This window comes from Hippichthys cyanospilos, chromosome 20, assembly GCF_059441005.1.
Source record: "Hippichthys cyanospilos isolate Australia breed blue-spotted pipefish chromosome 20, RoL_Hcya_1.0, whole genome shotgun sequence".
Classification (NCBI taxonomy): Eukaryota; Metazoa; Chordata; class Actinopteri; order Syngnathiformes; family Syngnathidae; genus Hippichthys; species Hippichthys cyanospilos.
The window spans coordinates 5562920-5584381 of record NC_142388.1 but is presented as its reverse complement, the minus strand read 5'-3'; the positions used below and the strand labels follow the sequence as shown (position 1 = coordinate 5584381).

The window sequence follows — 21462 nt, the reverse complement described above, 5'->3', positions numbered from 1 at the left end:
TAGCTCACGTTTTATGGTTTAAAAGGTGATAAAGCATTCCAGAGCAGCTCATGGAGGGATACAGGAGACCCCTCATTTGAAAGACACCCTAAAGAAAGGCATTCACACATAATCATAATTAAAGATACCTTTCCTGTCAAATTCATTTCTATTGATTCTAGTTTTGTGCTCTATTTTTAAACAGCATTGTATTTTTACATCATGTGACACAAGAGAACATTCAATTATACAGACACACGTGGTCTCAGAGTATGCCGAATAATAAATAGGTAATGCTGGTCCTGACTTCTTATACGCTGGAGCGAGATGGTTTGATGAGATGGAAAGTCAGATGAGGGGATATATTATTTGAGGTGGCAGACCAGCCTGTTGTTTATTCACAAGGTCACCAGCTGATATTCATCCAAAATTGTCCAAACAGCCTCTGTCATCCCAATATTTGCCACGCTAATTGTGTTTATTCTTTGGCAGATGTCTGCAGAGGGAGGCCCGGATCATTTGGTGGGGACCTTTCAAACTACAGTGACAAATTTCAAGGCATCGGTCACAAATGAGAGCTGTTTTCAAATGGGGGTGCGAGTACCCCTGGGGGTATGTGAAAGCACTTCAGGAGGCACGTGAGAGTTGGATGTAGTTTCTGACGGTTTTGACAGTTGTTTTTTTTTTTTTTATGTAATGCTTTTTAAAGCCATGACGCTAACAGTTATATTTTTCTTTTCAATTTAAGAGCAAATCAATTGGAACATGAAGTAACTGCGTTGGAGACTTGCAAGATATATGCTTTTATTATATATTATTTTATATGCTAAGTTTTACATGTATGCTCACAGTTCTCTTGTGTTTAAGCACTTTTAGGCGGTATTTTGCTGAAAAAGTATTTCATAGCGCGTATGACATTGAAATAAGTTTAAGAACCAAATTGGTAGAAATCCGTCTCAAATTCTGCTTTTTCTGCAAAAATACGATTCAATGTTTGGAGACCGCTCAAGAAAAACATAAATTCAACTATATCACATTATATTGAACTTTATAAATTTGAGGGACAAGAGTGCACATTTTATATAGCTACAGCAGAGAATTTAGTTGTCAAAAGGATTTACATAGCAACAGAGAGTAGTAATAAACATGTTATATATAATATTGTAAAATTTGAGAACTTAATGGGAATGGGGGGGTCATATAATTATATCGATTGCATAGAATGTGTAAATGTGTTAACAATATTGTTATCCCCCCATGCATCCAAAATTCATACAGCAAACAAAACTTTCAAGATGCAAATGAGTATTGCAGCCAGTTGTCATGCAAAGCAATTACCACATTGTTGCACTTTTGTCATTTTCAACAGCTGCCATGAAATAAGACGAGCATGCACCTTGCTTTGTTTACCATGTGGCCATTCTAGTATTTTCGATCTAAAAATACACAGAGGCAAAGCAATGGAGAAAATAACAGCAATTTGTCCAATGTAAAAACATACAATTGCCGTACGCAGCGCACGGATTGTCATCACGATTAGGCTGACCGTTATTCAGTAAAATCATGTTGAACATATGGACCATTAAAAGGCAGACAATTTACAAATGTGTTTCCCATTCGATACAACATCATAATTTATACTTCTTGGTGGAGGCATTCCTTCTGATAGCCATCTCCCTGCTTGACTATAAATAATGCATTGTATTCATTTCGACTATGCTCCTGACAACAACACACTTGGCAACACCATAAATCAGACATGACCGACCACGTTATTTCTCCCCGGTCCTCGCGCGCACACTGTAAAACAAATGCATATAGTGGAACAGTAAGTCAAACATCCCTGAGGTCTTGTATTTAGAATTTTGGAGAGGAGAAAATGCCTCAAGATGAGCACAAGCAAAGTTCAACCTACTAACATCCTTGTGTGTAATGAACAATTGAAATAAAATCTTTGGCACCCACCCGTATACACAACACTATTTGTAGTTTACACCAATACTTATACATATTTACAATTTCTGACGTACTAATAAGGGAAATCGTACATACTGGGTCCTATTTTTTGAAGGTGACATCTCCAGTTGGAGCCCACCTGTAGACACTACACATCCACTATTTGTATTTTACACCAATACTTATACACATTTACAATTTCTGATGTACTAACAGGTGAAATCGTGAAGCTTGGGGGAAAAATGTTCGTGAGTGGATGAATCACATACTGGGTCCTATTTTTTGAAGGCAACATCTCCAGTTGGAGCCCACCTGTAGACACTACACATTCACTATTTGTATTTTACACCAATACTTATACATATTTACAATTTCTGATGTACTAACAGATGAAATTGTGAAGCTTGGGGGAAAAATGTTCGTGAGTGGATGAATCACATACTGGGTCCTATTTTTTGAAGGCGAGCTCTCCAGTTGAAGCCCAGAGCCTTGCCAGTCCCCTGGCCAATGGTCATGGCAAAGGATTGAACGCTTTGGAGGCTGAAAATTGCGAGCAATGAGACCTAGACTCAAATCAGACTGAGCTCTTTTTTTCAGCGCTAGCGATGAGCTTTGCATATTTCCCACAGTAACTATTCAGCTTTTTATCAATTATGAAAAAAATAACTGTAAATATGGTTAAATATTGTTGTAAAGTATACAAGTATATTAATGTTTTAAATGACTTTTAAAATTACTATTAAAATGACTTAATTGATGATAATTACATGTCATTTAAAAACACACTTGAAATCCAAGGCCCACACTTCCAACATATCGTGTGTCGAATCGAAGCATTTTATCCCTGTATCTAACAGCAGTCTGGAAGAATAGTTTTTTTTTTACACCGCACTTAGCGCTACCGGTCCATCCGATATATGCCTGGGCTCAGTAAAGGCTAGAAAACCTTGCTGTGAAGACAGCAAAACTTCTCGCCGCAGCCCAAAGGGATGCGCCATCTCGGAAGGATGCTCGTTATCACTTTCTAAAAGATAGGGTTGAGATCTCTGAAGTGCGACCTTGTTGATGATGTTGTTCAGTTACTTATGCGGCGGGATTGAGTTCAAGCGCTTGTGATGTCATTGTACCTGTATTTAAATTGACTCGTCAGAATTGTAAATTGCCTATTTCCTCCTAAGATCGAAGCCAAATCTTTTTTTAAACGTCCCACTTGTCCTGCATTTGATCATTACTCTTCAAAAAGTCCGAGGCAAACGTCTGCCAAAAGGTCCAATAATTTTATCAAGTACGGAGTGGATTCAATCTCATGGATTTCATTGTCATTGTCTGTCATTGTTATAGTAATAATGCACCGGTCTGATTAAAGCTTTATGCATGTAATTTGTAAATCGCTATAGTTTTCACGCTTAAAATAGTCCCGCGACGCCGTGTTATCTGAGTGACAGTTCTGAGTAACTACTCTCTGTTATCTGTCACTCTCGCCTGATTGGCAGGTAGCATTTTGGAGCCGGGCCACGTAAGTGTCACCTCGCCGGTTTCCTTGGGGCCAGGTTGCGCTGATATGATTTATGTAGGCTGATGATTGTGCCAGCTACACCACAAATTGACTGTCACCCCTTACTGTAAACCGGTGCCCTTCAAGAGCGTCTCCCCAGAACGAGAAGCAAAAAAAGCTGGAGGCAGGACCATTTCTCACAGGAAGTACACTGATTTTCTAAACTGTTAGCAGTTTGCGGCGGTTGCAAAACATCGCAAAAGGTACAAGTCTGAGAGGATGTGTTTTGACTTTGCCCATGTAAGCCGGCAAGTCATTGAACAAGGTGAAGTGCGAAAAAAAAAAAAAAAGTAGTTCTGACTCATTGATTAATCACTCTACTGATGCAATAAGGAGCGGTGGAGCGAATTTTAGTGTTAATTCACTTTAGCTCCAGATGGGATAAAAAGAAAAGGTAATGCATTAAAAAATAAGTACAAGCTGAGCTCGATGAGATTTATATAAGATCACGGAGGTAAATTGGGTTCAAACGTCATCTTATTAGACCATTAGAAAGATGCTCACATTTACATGTTTTTTTTTTTTCCCCCTCATTCACTGCCATTGACGCCTGTAGACGTCAAAGATCCATTTTTACTGGCCTGACCATGAATACGTTTAAAGTTTAACTGCCATTGACCACTAAGTCAAAAATACATTTCAGTTGGGCTGGCATTAAATCAGTGTGACTTAATCAGTGGAAATTTTTTGACTAGTTTTCCAAGTATCCATAGTATAAGTAATTTATGGCAAGTTTTATTTTTCTCGGGAAACAGTAGTGAAGAGTTAAACTAGACTAGATCATGTTTACAGTGTAGTCTGAGCAGATGAATAAAATATGATCGCCAAGAAGGTAAGTGCAGTAGAGCTGCAACAATCACTCAAATAGAGAACTAAGTGAATAACAATTTTTCATTTTGATAAACTGTTATACTGTATATACTGTGTATATATATATATATATATATATATATATATATATATATATGCGTGTGTGTAATGAGTACACATGGGGCAATTTCAAGCATTCTGACTGGTCCTAGTGACGTATGGTTTTTTTTAATTTTCACCAACATTTTCTCTTTCTGTGCCTGTTCTGTTCTCATTAAGTCATGAGACGAAAAAAATATTGTCAGGATGCAGGTCAGACAAAGCTCAGTGGAGTGATGTTACTATATTGTGACAAGTTGCTGTTGTTCTTTTACTGTTGCGAGAAAGGCCAATACAGTATTTATAAAAAGTAGCCTGCCAGAAAATGTCTCATTTTTGCTGTCATGCTTCTCGCCCACATAAAACTGGAAAGACATATGTACTGTAGGTGTTCCTGACAAACATTCATTTGTAAAGTTTCACCCCAGTTTTTTTTTTCATATGCCTGATGGATTTAATCAATCCAATATAATTTTTGAAATGACTGAAAAAAATACTCAAAATAAAAATGTTCCACTCACCAAACACACTGATGAATCTTGGGTTCTCGTTGTGTCCCTTGAGAAGTTGCTAGCCCACCACAACAAGCTTCTCTGTCCAATTATTTTTCATTCTCCTGATTCTCCACACTCACAAGCCCCCCTAAATAAAATATTTTTTTAAACACTTAATCAGCATAGCGAAACCAAACGACCTTTTGCCTACGCATCTCTTGAGAAATCTCCTAAAAATATACAATCGCTCCTTTTCTACTGATGTTTTCTGAATGGCTATAAAATACAGGAGCGGATTCATTGCCACACACCTTCAAGTCGGTGCGCTTGAAGCTGCGCAAGACAAACGATTCCTTAGCAGGACATGTCACACTCATGGCTAGCAGAGTCCAGCGCGGTTCATCTCTCGTATTTTGTGTGGCGTCTTTATGCCCTGGCGCATCCCACGCTGGAGAGATACTGCTGCGGCCTCCTTCTTTTTCTGTAGACCCTGCACAAGCCAGTAATTGTTCAAGCCAAAGATTACAACTTGTTATTGATCCGTTTCTCCTGAACTCGTTCACTACCATTGACGGCAATAGATGTCAAAGATGCGTTTTTACTGGGCTGGCAGTGAATAACTAAACTCCCTCTCTTGGCGGTTATAGAAGTCCATTTTGATTGGGCTGGAAGTGAATGAGTTAATAAAAGTGAGTATGTAAACGTCCTCGCCGTTTGCATTTACAAACAGTCAATTTTGTTAGTCAATTTAAAAAAATCTCCATACCTGAGACGGGAACGCGTAACGTTATCCCATTGTTGCATATTGTCGCTAATTTGCATCACATTTTCGAGCATGGAACGGTGTTAACATTTCTCGAGTAGCAAATTGGATGTCGGAAACAAACGCCATATCAGACTTTTCCCATTCGACTCAAATGTGTCACAGCATATTCTCATCAGGAAGGAAGTGTTTGAGTATGTTTTAGCTGGCTAATGAGCAATATATTAAACTGTTAGACAATTAGTCAATGAGGCCATCTGGGCTGTGTATCATCATCTGTATCGTTTCTTCTCTGGTGTGATATTGAATTAAAAATGAAAACTTTTGATCGGTTAATGGTGAGCGGATTATACAGTCGAAAAAATATTTCCAAAGAGTGAATATGGCGGCTTGGTAAAATGCTGTTAACCAGAGGTAATCGAACAACCGGTCTGTTTGTTTGGCTTGAGATTTGTTTTTTGGCGCCATCTCTGGCCGATGTTGATATTACATTTTGTAGTGAGGAAAGACGGTGTGGCTCGAGTTGAGAGCAGTCACTGTCGGTGAAACGCACATTGTTGGCTCACGTGTGTCTGCAAGTTGTATTTTCTTTGTAAAAATGTTGTAATTTATGATAATACACCTAAAATTACCTAATGTTTTTTAATATCTATATACAATTGTGATGTTTTTACCTGGGGTTTTACAGGTAATTATAGCTAATTACCATAGGTTTTTATATCTACACTAAACTACAATTTTTATAAACACATCCCTGAACAAAAGTCTTGGTTCGAATCCTCAAAGTATTCCTGTAATCAAAAGAGAAAAGTGGAACGGTATGCACCTGAAAAGATCCGAGTCCATTCAGAGTTTATGTAAGGACAATAATAACTACTTCAAGCTTATGCAGACGCATGCAAGGCCCTTGAAGTAGTTCTCTTCCCAGCAGGCACTCAATGACCAAAACAGAAGCGTAGTGGTTGCAGTCACACACACGGGCCCACACAAACACAAACACATGCGTGCGCACACCTTCCTGCCCCCCTATTTTGGAGTGAAACTCAATGGGCAGACAGTGGATCTCATCAGAAGCGGTTGCCTAGTGACGAGTGGCAGTTTGTTCATAGCGCTGCTGAGTTAAGTACAGATGGAAAGGTCAGATTCAGGGCTGTGCCGAGTATGTTATCAAACCACGCAGCTGTGTGACTGGCTGAGCTTTCGCAGGAATGTGTCATTGAGTTTTTGCAGCTTTTGAAACACTCGAAAAGAGAGAAAAAAAAAAAAAAACTACGCTTCTCCGACTATCCCTGGATTTTGATCTAATCGCGAAATAATGCAAGCTTCTTTCTTGATTTAATATATTTGGGGATTACCGAGAGTTATCAGGAGAGCAGCCTAATACAATGTGATTTTGAAGGGACTAAATCCCTTCCGGGCTGGAATTTCTAGTTCTCCTCCATTGTCTGATTGAAGCAAACCTTTGTGGTTGAAGGGGGGAGAGAAACGCAATGAAAGACTTCATTGAAAAAGCAGAGAGGATTTTGATGTCTGCAAACGCTGCGGCAGCTGTTAAAACACTGTCGAAGACGAGCTTTTTACCTTACATTTGGGCTCCGTAATGTTATGCTCCTTTGATTGCTTTGTTTCGGTACAAATCGAAACGTTGCGGTGTTCAAAAGAGGAATACGTTGACTCGTTCACTGGCAGCCCAGTAAAATAGATCTTCGACGCCTCTAGCCGTCAACAGCAGCCAACGAAGACTTATTTACTCAACATAAGCGCGTTCACTCGGAGAAAAATGTGCTTTTTTTGAACCGAAGAATCTTTCGGAGCAATGCTGATGGATTTTTAGAACAAAAGCATCACACTGATCACCATGACAACGGTGAATTAATGATTAGGGCGCTCGGTATGATGCATTCGGTGGCTCTTCCCGGACACCTTTTCAAAAGGACAGTATTGTCTCTGTTGTCACCGTGGCGATGATGGAATACCGGCTACCTATGATGGAACGGTGATTGATGTTATAGTTGTTTACAAAGATGAAATCAGGTTGTTACAACAGTGTGATTGAGCTCGGAGATGACGACCTGTATACGTATAAGATCAACTTTGCAACTGTCAGAATATTTAGCACCTACCATCACATTCAATTACTTTTTTTAAGAAGGTTAGAAACAATGAGAGCACAAAAAAATGTTTGTTTTGATAGACATTCATGGAAATAAGCAGCTAAGAAAACATTTACTTGTGTTATTGCATATTTGAATGAAGGGCAGGCAGCGCAAGAAATTGCTCTTTTATGAATGTTAAAATGTTACTTACTTGTTAATTGCATTTGAAAAAAAAAAAGTTCCATGATGACAGTCAAATTGAATTGAAAGTACTTTAATTCACAGTACAATTTTCCTATTTTGTTAGTTATTTTGGTTAACATATCTGTATGATCAGAATCTTAAATTAACTAGAGGTGCAAAAATTAATTACTATCAATAAATCGACTATCTTTGTAATTGATGGATAAAAACGCATCTAAATTATGAAACACTTTAGCAATATTTGGACCATTTTGGGGTCATTTTTTTGCTCATCATTTTTGCAGTGTTTTAGCATGGAATGGCACATTCCTGCTAGTGTGATAAGTAGTCGTGCGATGTTGAAGTTTGTCACCATCTGCTGAAATTTCAGCTCCCTGGTGTTTGCTTTTACCCTGATGCGAAATCTGTTTGATGTAAAGATCAAAGGATTGAAAAATTAGAATTATAAAATTGAAAGGCAACTATCATAGCGTTGAATCAAAATAAAACAATTAATTTTCCTTTGGAAAGCTCCAATCAGCATGTTTGCCAATTTCCTGACGTCCAGGAATCATAGTTTGTGCAATGTATGAAATAATATCCTGTTTTGTATGAGAATAAATTAAAACGTTTTGTTTATTTAATTCATTGATTGAGAAGATAATCCACAGATTAATCAATTGTTACAATAATCTGTAGTTTCATCCCTAAAATTATGCAAATTGCATCTTTGGTCAAGAGCCGGTAAAGCCAAAAAATGGCAAAACGTAAACGCATGAAATAGTTTTTCTATCATCTTGCCATCTTTAAAATACAGTCGTGATTTTCTGAAGTCGGTGGAAGTCAGGTTCTCGTACTGCTGTGTGTCAAGCTTTCTCTGAACCTAAAATAAATGCTTAGGCAGCTCCGACGGTCTGTAAAAAGCAGTCGGCGCGCAGTATGACAAAGAAGCCGACATGCATTTTGACAGAAGCATTTTCAGGCACTCTTGTATCCAGAAGTAGACATGACTCAAGGTGGGTGGGGCTGCTGTGAATTGCTAATTCCTCCGCTCATGCTGTATCCAATCTGCCTACTCCTGCGATATTCCTTTTGGATGGCCGTCTCTCGCTGTGGACCTGCAGAATCTCTCAAAAAACGAGAAGTGGGGCATAGTTTTATAGCTTGCGGTCCGGTCGCTTGATGTATTGTTTTCAAGTGTTATTACTCTCAGAGTACACGTCGACTGATGAAAGGGTGTGATATATATATTTCCGTCCACTAGTGACTCCCTTGAGTGACACATAATAACAGGTGACAGACAGATTAAGGCTGAGACCAGACTGAAACACTTTAACAGGCACTTTGTCATTAAACGACTTCCAGCTCATATTAACTACAGCGCAGTTCAGTAACTAGTACGTTTTGCTCAAGTGCTACATTTGCACATCTGAGTCAGCTGATTGCTTGTCGATCCATCCAATCCCACGGGAAACTAAACTTTCCCTCAGGAGAAGGATTGTCTCGGGGGAATAAACAGAACAGCTCCTTTGTCAGCATCTGCATTTTCTTACTGCAAGAGGAAGAACTTAAGATTGTGAAATGTTAATGTAAGCTGCAATCAAACACCGTCGGATGCTCTTTTTTTTCGCCCAACTTGCAAAAAAGGCAAAATGGTAGCCTCATAGTCTGTTGTAATATATTAAACTTTATGCTTTCGGTTGTCGAGGCACTGGAAAACAAAGGTCAATCACTCCCTGGAGTGGACACTGTTTGGCCGTCATTGTGTTTGGCAAAACCTGATAGGCTCCTGATGTGGGTGGGAGGGCACGTTCAGGAGCAGTAGGAAGACGTGAAAATGGACGAGCGTGTGAGAGAATCTGGTGAATTGTAAATTTAACCATCAAAAACTCCCTTTATGTCAATGATCTCAAGCAGCTCCAGTTTAGCCTACCACATAATTGCAAAGCACACAACTGTGTCTGCAGCCACTGCTAACATTAGCAACAAGGATGCTAATGTAGCAAAATTCTTTGCCAAATTAAACGAGTTTAATCTCCATCACGGCTGTCTGATCATCTTTGTTTAGAATTTTTTTTAAAATGCACGCATGAATTCGGACGTTACCAACCAAACCCGTAACTAAATCATGAATATTTTGCTTGCCCATTCTTTTTGAAATAACGAGCTATTTTTGTACAAGGAATGATAATTAAAACATATTTTTATCAGATTAATTGACAAAACAATTCACAGACAAGTTTATGAAAATAATTGTTTTAATTTTTGTCAGTGCTTAGTCTTTTTTTTCCACGTTTCCCGTCATTCATCAGTCATTGAACGACAGATCTGTCAATACTGACAAATGTCCATTACTGTGATATATAGTACAAATTCAGGATAAAGTAGTATTCGGGGATATGATGGGATGAGAGGCCCTTTAGTAGATTTATGTTTAGGGGCCCAGAATTTGGTTCTCCGCCTGTGGGTTGAGCAGAGAATTTTAAGCATTTTCTGCAGGCCTCATCCATCATGCCCCACAAAGAGAGGATTCTCTTAAAGTATTCATTGCAAAAACTGTCAGCTTGGCGGGCTGCACCTGGCGGTGCTGAACAAAGGTAGGGGGTAAAACAGAAATAGAAGAATATAAAAATTAGAGTAGCCATGCCGACTGTTGAGTATCCCACTATCTACCGGCTTGCCTTTTACTATATGTCTCATCATGTCCATGGTGCTTTTTCAGTATCAGACATCTCCATAAATCAGGATTGTCTGTCCAACATGCAGTGAATTGCTGTAAAAAGTGTGAATTCTTTTCCTACTGTAAATTTAGTAAACTCTTGTCTGTGGCAACAAGGGAGGACACAAGAGTAAGATTTTTGTGATATGAATAAAGTCTCAGCAGAAGAGAAAAGGTCAATGGATCCCACCCAAGCACGAGACATCATTGGAAAGGCCAGGATATCCTCGACTGAGGACGCTAGGACTTAGTGTAGTAACTTCGATGAATAGGCTGGGCATCATCAACGATGTACAAACGTGTAATTCCTGAGAAATCACGCTAATGTAAAGTCTATGGTCTTGTCTACATGTAACCGCACCATTGAAAGATGAATGTGCCAAAACTGTACTCCAAATTAAGGATTTCACCTTGGCAACATTCAAACTGCTGTGACTGTCAATGTTTGAGCAACCTTTACGTATTATATATCATTTTAAAGGGAAATATGTGTAGAACTGGAATATATATCTCAATTTTCGAGACATAAACCTGATTTTGTGAAAACGCATCACATATATCAAAAAAGGAGCAATAAACCGCCCTAATCTGCATTATCATCTTCGTGAATGTCTTCTTGTTCCCGAGGGTTCCAAGAGTTGTTGAGAAGGTGGCATGTGTCATCCTGTTATAATTTTGCTGCACGGAAAAATGGGGGAACTCTCCTGTTGCTTACATTACACGGTTGAGTTTAATATTCCATCGGGAATAGAGGCTGTACTGTGCAGGTTTTCATAAAAGTCTACAGAAGTGAACAACCTGCCTATTCATCAAAGATTTAATTAAAGACAAGCTGTTCCAAAATTGCACGGCGTCTACTTTTACTTTCCTCCAGGCAGGAAGTAATGAATCCAACGTTATTAATAGTCTGTGTTCATTGACCCGCATTCCGACTGTTGTTTGAGGTTGATTTAAGACAGAAACAAATGAACGTTAAGCTAAGAAAATTAAATGCGTAATTAGGCCACTGATGTCATCTTTATTATTGCGTCGTATCACTTTACCAAAAATCCATCACAAAGACTCCTTGATATTGCTTGAAATGATTTTCTTGTTTGTCGCCTGTGAAGTTGTTGTTGACTGCTGTGGAACGAAGGATAAAAGGCTCCTTGGATTTGAAGCGGCGCATTATTACTTTTACTAGTAGAAAACGTACATTTCCAAACCTACCCCAAAATTACAAGAAGAAAAAAAAAATAGATGTGACTAATGAAGAGCAATGACGCCTTTAAAGCATGTTCCTGTTGGGTAAAGTAGTAAAAATGAGACCATCAGGGAGAAAATAATGAGGCTCAAAAGTACAGAGGCTTTTTGCCAAACCCACACACTTTAAAAACGGGCTCTGCCTTCCCTGAAGATGCTGAGGGTAATTCACAAGACACTCTCTCAGTGTAATTGGGTCATTCAAGCAGCGGAACGGTGACTTGATATAGGCTTTAGTAGACAAGCAGGCCCGGGGAGCTTGAAAAGCACAAACATTTAGTTTAGCCATTAGCGAGCACACTGTTTAGACCAAAAGTTTTATAACATCAAATTCTCCCTCTTGTGCCATCTGGCTGATAGCACGCAGGAAAGATTTCACTGAGATGTTGCGGTTTCATTTGGGGGAAGTGATGACTCAGGTGGACTCGGGAATGTATTGGACAGCTTGGTCCAAGAATATTAGGGCGCTGATAGCTTTTCTATGGAGTTAATTTAATAAAAACTAAAGTGGACGTGTACTGTATGATTGAGCTCCTTATTTAGATTCTCCTGGGACCGTAGTTCTCGAAAGGGGGATCAAGCAGACTCGGGTTATATGTGTAGACTTTTTCAGGGGGTATGTGAGATTTTAACAGGGTTTTTGCAGGCATCGGCACATTTGATTTACTGCTATTTAAGGCAGTGACATGGGCCATAGTTTTCCTTTTCGAAATAAGAGCAAATTAAATGAAACATGAAGCAACTTATTGATAAATTACATTATAGTGACTAGTTAGCAATTTTTTTTCTTTCTTTTTTTTCCAGGAATGCGCATTGTCCTTAGTGACCCAAATTTACTGTAGACAAACCAGAAATTAATGGATGATTTTACATGATCTTTGTCTTGGTATCGCAGAAAACAATCCCTGGAGATATCTCTAGAAATGTAGTTCCAAAGTTTTTAAATCAGATATGGATGGCACATGCTTTGTGCTGGTAATTTGATACTTGCCTGGAAAAAAAAATTCACTGGGGTGAATGTTTGCAAAAAGTTTTAGAACCACTGTGTTAGCACGAAAATCAGGGAATGATATACATTCGAGACAATTTTTTCTTTCTATAGCTCGCTGTTTAATCGAAGTAGATATTGTAGTCTGTAACAGTGATTTTTTTTTTTTGACTAAGCAGAATGAAAACTTATGGAATCACTCAATTCTGAGGAAAAACTGACGCAATCACCAAGTAAATTTCCATGACCAAATCTACTTGTGTCGAATTATCTTAGCGTGTTAACCTATCCCTAACCCTTTTTGCCTCAAATAAAAAATGAATAGAAACAGAATAAAAATGAAACAGATTTTATAACCATTGGGGTTCCTCAAACACAGAATTAAGCTAACCCATGGCCATTCCCCAGACCTCAACCCTATAGAAAACCATATGGATTGTGGACTCTTCTCCGAAACTAAGCAGGAGGGATGAAAAGAAAAAAAAAATGTGAACTATAGGAAATGAACCCAAATGGAAATAGCGCAAAATATTTTTAAAAAATTATGATTTATAGTAAACTGCACAGTCATTCTAATTTTCCACAACAAATGAGGCAAATATTTCACATGTTGCTCTAGTTGGCATGTTCCACGCTACCCTGAGTGAAATTGGTACTTTTCTTATCAGACTGGTGTAATCCTTTTTTCAAGAACAGGATTTCTGTCACTGAGCTGAGGGGGAAGCTTGTGTTTACAGATTGCGATTTTATTCAACATCCACCAAATACCCGGCAGATGTTTGGCTCACCAGTATATGCTACAATCTATGTGAACCCAGGCTTGCCTTCCGCTCCCCCGTGCACCACGACAAGTTTATCTCCCCCCGACTTAGTTGTCCTCTTGGCCCATTCGGAGGGACTCGGGGACCCGAAGACAGCAGGACCTGCCTCCAAACACCCCTGATTTTGGCTGCCCGATTCGTCCGTCTGGCATTACCGAGGCCAGCGGATCAGTGCCGGTTGAGCACCCACGCAAGAAGATCTCATCCAGGGAGAATCAAACCCATCTTTTTTTTTTTTTTTAATACACACACACATGGGTCATGTGCGAATAAAATGCGTGTTTTTAAAGTGGCCATTATACAGGCGTAGATTGAAAGAGAGATCGCAAGGCTTAGCGTCTGCCAAACGCCCCTCCTTTCGCAGTGATCCACTATTTTGGGGTGTGACTGTTTATCTGAGCCCCAAATATGCAGCTCATGTCACACGGTGCGGAAGGCGCAGCAGCGACATCACAAAGATGGATTATGTCATGCATTAAATTGCTTCTTTGAAGGGAACGAATAAATAAATCGGAGACTAATTCCAGAACTGTGTGCGCCATCTCTCAAGTGAGTCTGATAGCATAATGTCATCTTAAATGTTTCCTCTCCCCCTGTTCTGTAGGAATTTTTCAATTGAATATATATATATATATATATATATATATATATATATATATATATATATATATATACACACACACATACATATACACACATAAATATGTGTGTGGCTCCCTGGTTTACGGCGTCCCTGGCTTACGTTTTATTCTTGTTACCAAGTAGAATACTATTTGTTTTTGTCCCCACTTTACGGCATTTTTCCCCACTTTACAGCATCAAGAACTGTCATGACCAATAGGGTTGGCTGTGTTTATGTTGTTTTGCCTCCCTCTTCAGACACTTTTCTTTTTTTTATTTATTTTATGGTCGCGTTAAACTGCCTGCGCTGCAACGCCTCACTAAGATCAGGGTCTGCTATTGGTCGGCATAACGGTGTCACTAAGGTGGTGTTACTGAGATGCAGACATGCTAAAGAATTGATCCTAGTGTGAGTGCTTACAATATCGTATTTTTGTGCATTTTAGTGCTTAATTCAAACTTTGATTGGTTAGCCATGGGTCCCAAGATTGCTCGTGATGTTAAAGAGAGAAGAATGAAGATGATTAGTGTGGAAACGAAGCTGGAGATAATCAAGAAATATGAAGGCTAGGCTAGGCTAAGCTAGGGTAGGCTACCCTTGTTAAGGAATATGGCCAACAAGTTCAAGTTAGGTCAATAAATCCTTCATATATATATTTTTAGTTATGATTTTATTTAATTGTATATGTGTATATTATATATAAGTAGCACTTACTATATTTTTTCTTTTATGACGATTTCGCCTTACGATCCAAACCCGGAACGGATTAATTTCAATAGCAGCAATAACATATAAACCTGAAATAAAGTCAATTGCCATTCTATCCATCCATTTTCACTTATCCTGTTCTGTGTCACAGGGAAGCTCCAGCCCATGTCACTTGACTGCGATCTGGACTAGTTGCTAGTCAATCACAGAGCACAGGGACAGCAATCCATTAACACTTGCATTCACAACTACAGTCACGTAATGGGAATCGATCTCCCGTTGCCAGCACAAAAGTTGGCCAAGTGTACCACTACTCTACCGTGGACTGCTATGATTTCCTATGGGAAATCAAAAGATAGTTCACAGGGTCCATTTTACTACCACACCAAGAGCTAGCATTTTGCGGATCATTCTATCACCCCGGCCCGGACTCCTTTATTCCCTGTTCCTCCTAACCCAACCGGACAAGGCAGATGGCAGCATCAGTCTTTGAGTAAATCTCATTTCATTATTTGCAAGCTCATCTGCTTACATTTTAGCCCCACCCATAAGATATTCCTCAGGAGAATAGGAGATTTTGGGCTGAACAGGCATTCACGCACCTAATCGCATCTACAGACAGTTTAGACTGTCCAAAGAGCCCACGCAGGCATGGGGAGAACATGCAAACTCCTCAATAGAGGTATGCTGGAATTGAACTCAGGTCTCTTAACTGCGAGGCAGACATGCTAACCGCTCTTCCACCGTGCCGCCCTTGGTAAAAATCATTTAATGAAAACAAGAGTTCTAAGAATGTTATTTCAGAAATAGGATTCACAGTTAAAGCAATCTCCTGTAAAATATAAAACATATGATCAGTAATTAATACATGGACGTGCATCAGTTTTTTTGTGACATGTTGTGAAAAAGTCAAAAAGTTACGTTCAAAAACAGAAGTCAAACAACAACTATGAAATACAGATCTTGGAGCTGAGAACGGGGAATGTGGAAAAGGCCAATGGCGGCTTAGGGTTAAATTGACAGAAGCAAACAGAGAAACGGGAAGTTATTGTGCAAAGGCTGAGTGAAGTCCTGGCCTTTTCAATGATGTTTTATGTGCTTGGGTAATTAACTTTACTGTCTTCCTGGGACAAAATGGACACAACAATGGACGCAATGCAATGTTTTGCCATGCTTCAGTAGCTTTGGGTTAGTTGGCCCAGTTTGAAATTGAGCATTTGCACTATTAGCAAAAATGAAAAATTAAAGGAATAATGAAGAAGGGGGGGGGGGGGGGGGGGATTAATAATAAATGTGTACTATGAATGAAACAAAACATAATAACTTCTGTCTACCCAAGCAAAGAAAAATAAAACGCAAATGAAAGACTGTCAGTCTCCAATTTTCACAGTGAGCACTTCCCCCGAGAGGAAAACATCGAGTCAAAAAGAAGCAAAAGTGCAAAGGGGGTTGGGGGGTGCTAATGTGGCATTAAATATGAATCAATATGTAATAAAAACCTACTTGAATTGCTGTCTTATTTCGGTTAAATGATCTGGAACAGCTGATGAACAAGTGGGATTCAAGAAAACGACACGGTAATATTTCTCACTCCACTTTACACTCGGTGCCTGCTGATTGAGTCGAAATTAAGGTGCCGCACCAATTCATCTTGACCCCGGCACCCAAATCACACACACACTCCACACCATCGTTTTATCCAAGCAAAAAAAAAAAAAAAAACATACCTTGCATATTCAACGATAACCATGCAGATCATGCAGCCTGAATAATCAACCAGCCTTCAATCAAGACAAAAAAAAGACTATAAATTAGAGTAGGGATAGAGCGATTATTGGCATTTTGTCGCGTATTGGAAAATTCCCTAAAGTAAAAAGTTACATGTTGATGTCAACAAGCAACTACAGAATCTCAATCTTCTTTCACAACTCATTGAATTTAATCAGTCCCATTGACATATTCTCTCATTTATTGAGCCCTGCATTAACTATGTATGTGTTACAAAAATCACATTTTTCTTCCTAATTTACTTAAGCACTTGCTTGACATCGATACTCAACACACACACAGAAACTGGTGGCCCTGACATCCAAAATTTCCAGGCTCTACCCCTCCTATACCTGTGTTACATAATATTTCACTTCACCATAGACGATACCATTTTATTCCTGAGCACACAAAGATAGGGCATAGGTGGCTCTGACTCATTCTGCTGGTCTTTTGATTGGCGGGTTTGATAGGCAAAATAGTACTATGATAAATTTGCATGAAAAATTACATTCTGGGAACACTTACAGTATGCCGAGCGGACAACAAATGAGCAAGCATAATTTTAAAGTGAAAATGTGTCAATTATACTTATATTAAGCAGATTTGGGGGGCTGTACGGCGCGCCAGATAAAGTGCAGTCTCAAGAAGTTTCTTTTAGGAAAAACGCATACAGTGGAATGACCTTTAACTAAACTTAAGGAAACTTACATGCTCAAAAAAATCCCAAAATTTATATCATTGGACATGAAATGATGACTAGATCACGGAACATGTACAAATAAAACAACCTCAACAAAGATTACTGCATAAACAATACACCAGCGCCATCTCAAGGCAAACAAACGAACGGACTGCATTCATGTTATCAACTGCTTCAGTTATTATAAATGTAAAGGTTTTAAAGCATTTTTTTAGCTATATATTATAACGCATTGGAACGAGCATTACAGTTATTTGTTCTGAGTAAAATATTACAATTTTTTCCCAATGTAATGCCTTAAACTGCCACGTTACAGCAAAAAGTCATGTATTACAGTAATTACCGTTTTAATGCATAAGTTGCAACAATGGACACGGATGAGGGATATCTCCAGCGCAATTTATTGTTCCTCAATCTTAAAAATGGTGTTTTGTATTTCTATTCTTCAGTACTTATATGATGCTCATGCTGTGAGTGTCCACTTGAGATACGTTTCGAGGAAAAGCGCACGGTCTTGTTGTTAAAATTGTATTTATATGCATCATTCTTCAGCCTTTAAGCACTCAGACCTCTGCCAAGGCGTAAAGCGTTTTCATTTACTACAGTAAATAAATAAGCAAATGAGAAAAATATTCAATCTGATTAGCTCTGGCATACGTAAATAGGAATTTGAAAAGATGATCTAAAACTACTTCCAAATGCATAATCCGATTTATTTCTGTGAGTGGCTCTCAAATGAGATATGTGAAGACATTCCAGGGGTGAACATGAGATGCTAACAAGCTTCACAATGCTGTGACAGCAAAGGTTTTCTTTTCAAATAAAGAGCAAATCAATTGGAACATGAAGCAATGTATTTCTAGATAGATGTTTCATGATCTGTCTTCTGGAGTTGCTGATTAACGTACGCCAAGAGATAACAACCAATAATGACTTTTTTTTCCATCCACAAATTTTGCGCTGTTTAGGGGATGCTTCACAGAAACTGACTTAAGTTACAGTATCCTAATAACCTCAATTATAATTTTGTCTCAAGTAGTTGACTTGTCCTCGTCAGTTAAATCTTTTCGTTCCAGCTATTTTGTTGAAATAGGCTTTCTTTCTCCGCAAATACACACTCCCATTTCCCCTCCGCTGCACATTTTGAAGTGAGTCCAAATGTCAACACTTGTTTTTTTCCAACCCAGCCCTGTGGTAGCAATCATGTACTTTTGCCATCAACGTGTCATGTTGGCAGAGCTTCTGCAGCGAAGCTGACACAGTTGTTGTGCAGCATCCGTGGGAAGACAATTCCGGCAGACAGAAAGACACACACAGATGGTCCAAAAAAAGAGGGAGTATTTGAATATATATATATAGGAATATTTCAAAAGTTCAAAATGATATAGAATCTTTTATTTTAAGTGTTAGCTTGTTAGTAAGTGTTGTCTTGCATTTGGAGAAGATCCCAAAATGATTCATATACTCATTCACTGCCAGTCCAGTTATTATTATTATTTTTTGGCTGGGATAGCAGTCAATAGCAGAGAATGGGTTAATTTATTCACTGCAAAATCCAGAAAATATGGATCTTCAATGATTATATGAATAAATGGCAGTGAATGACTTAAAATATATGTACCATAATTTCAGCACTATGAGGCACACCTCAGAGGCACCTTCACTGACTGACCTATTTTTAAATTGTTTTCATATAGAATAGAAGATAAAATAGTGGCTGGGGTTACTTAATGCAGCCACTAGATGGAGCTGCGCTAAAGGGAATGGCAACAAAACAATCAAATAAGTCAGTCAAACTTTGTAATCAGAATTTCAGAATAAAGACATGTGGAAAGTACTATCTGAAGAATGGGGTAAAATACCTCTTGATTACATTTAGACGGTTTACATTTGTGACGAAGACGAATCAAGAGTTTTAAAGAATGATTATAATTCAATTAACAAACGTTTTGACCAAATTGCAACCAAAAACCTTGAAATATATTGTTTTGTTGTTTTAAAAACTGTTTCTGGATGTTGTTGTTTGACAAATTTGACAAGTTTTGCGGCTTGTCTCCATAAAAAAAATATCCAAATTTTAAACAGGCTGTTGCAAAAAATGTCATTATAAAAACACATTTAGACCTAAAATGCAGAGGTAAATTTAAATAATTTTCATGGCGGTTATCCAGCAACCTTATTACCTTATAATCATTTTAATCTTATGAAACAACCTATGGCGGGTCCAGCATCATTTTTCTTTTGACCATGCTTGACTAAAAGTCGACAAAACCGACAAACCCGGTACTATTAAAAACCTAAAAATAAGCCAAGCATTCTAGAACATGCTAGACCGCTGAAACTCAAACTTGCTCTCCACTTCAGATCAATAAGACATTAACACTTGAACTAAATGAACAGAACAAATTCAGTAAATCAGTCCAAGTTTCTGGCAGCGCGACCCTTTGGCATCAAGACCGTCCACTCTGCTGATCCCTTGACTGATATGGCTGCACAATGGCTTTTATAAGTCCAATAAAGCATTAGCTTAATAAGCGTAATCCGTCCCCAGGTTCGAAGGTTAGGGCCCGGCAATACATCAGCGTACCGTGGCTATATTGCTGATCTGTAATTGCACTGCCGCCGGCTTAATTGTTGAGGTGTACGTGATCATTTGGAAATGATCCATCACTTAGTAGTGTGATAATGAGTTTCCAATGGCTGCCTGAGTGAACGCAGCCTCCCTTGTTCCCCACAGAGGAAATTGGTGAAGCCCGCCGTTGTACTACATGTTGCGATGCCGCTGAGAGAAATTCTGTGAGTGTGCGCGAAGCTATTAGTCAGTGAACAATTTTGATTAAATGGATCCCATCCCCGTGTGTCCTCCAATCTCTGAGTGGGTGCTCTATCTGCATTGCATGGAAATCAGGACATAGTCTGTTTCACTTGCACACTTTATTATGATTAGAGCAAGAAAGCGAACCGAAGGTACTGTCGCTCGGAATGCGTCTGGCGGCTAGGTCTATTGGGTTTAGGATTTTGGCAAAATTATTTGCGAAATAATCTTTTGTGTGGACGGCAGTGGAAGTTTAGTTTCAGAGAATGATCAGTGGCATCCCTCAGAGGTCAATGTTAGGCCCTCTGTCATTTTTAATTTATATTATACTTTTAAATATGAATTCCTCAAAAATGAGACAATTTTAAAAGAAATTCATGAAATTTAGGTTTTGCTCAAATAGCATAATGCTGGATGGCTAGTTTATAAGATATGTTCATATTGGTTGCCAAGTACATAATTGGCAATCAAGCAAGTTACGACTGTTCATCCATCCATTTTCTATGGCCTTTCTACAGCGGTAGGTAGGGGACACCCAGAACTGGTTGCCAGCCAATCGAATAATTAGGTCATATTTAGATAAGAAAAGATTGGTATCAGGAAATCTCCTATCTTAAGGTTTGTTGGTTTTCACTACGTTTTTACTACGTTGCTTAAAATCGAATATGTAATCATCCAAAAGACAGAAAAGATTAGATTTTTTTCACGCCCCATATCACGCAGCCTTACTCCATAGCACTTATCTCTGTATTACTTCAAACACTCTACACCTCATATGTGTGCAAACTAATATTTGGAAATATTCAAACGCACTAAATGCATTCAAAAATCTACTTGTAAATATGTTTTAGCAAGTTTGCCGGCCAAAAATGTTTCCCCCTTGAACCCAAAGTGTTTTCTTCACGTTTTAAATGTCATCCTACAGTTGATTAACTACTCAGCTTTTACTTTAATGCAGCATGTCAAAATAATTCAATGCACTCGGAGAGCAAAGGTTTAAAGTTACTGTTTTTGAAAGGCAAAATTACCATAATAAAAAGCCTCTTTTTTTTTTTTACCTTTGTCTTTTAGTCACGCGAGCCTGCTGTCATCACACAGATCAAACATGACTCAGCAGGTAATTTGCTCAGTTTAAGTGGTAG

The 21462-nt window shown here is 38.7% G+C and overlaps 1 protein-coding gene across 1 annotated transcript in view; it reads right to left on the bottom strand.

The window, feature by feature from the left end:
• Window positions 1–5272: 5272 nt before the first annotated feature.
• The window catches only part of LOC148407067 (uncharacterized), a 54784-nt gene continuing 38594 nt past the window's right edge, over window positions 5273–21462 (bottom strand). Inside the window, exon 5 of the mRNA XM_088403937.1 lies at window positions 5273–5383. Within this exon, the coding sequence (XP_088260063.1) occupies window positions 5273–5383 (111 nt within the window). The remainder of the gene's footprint in view (window positions 5384–21462) is intronic.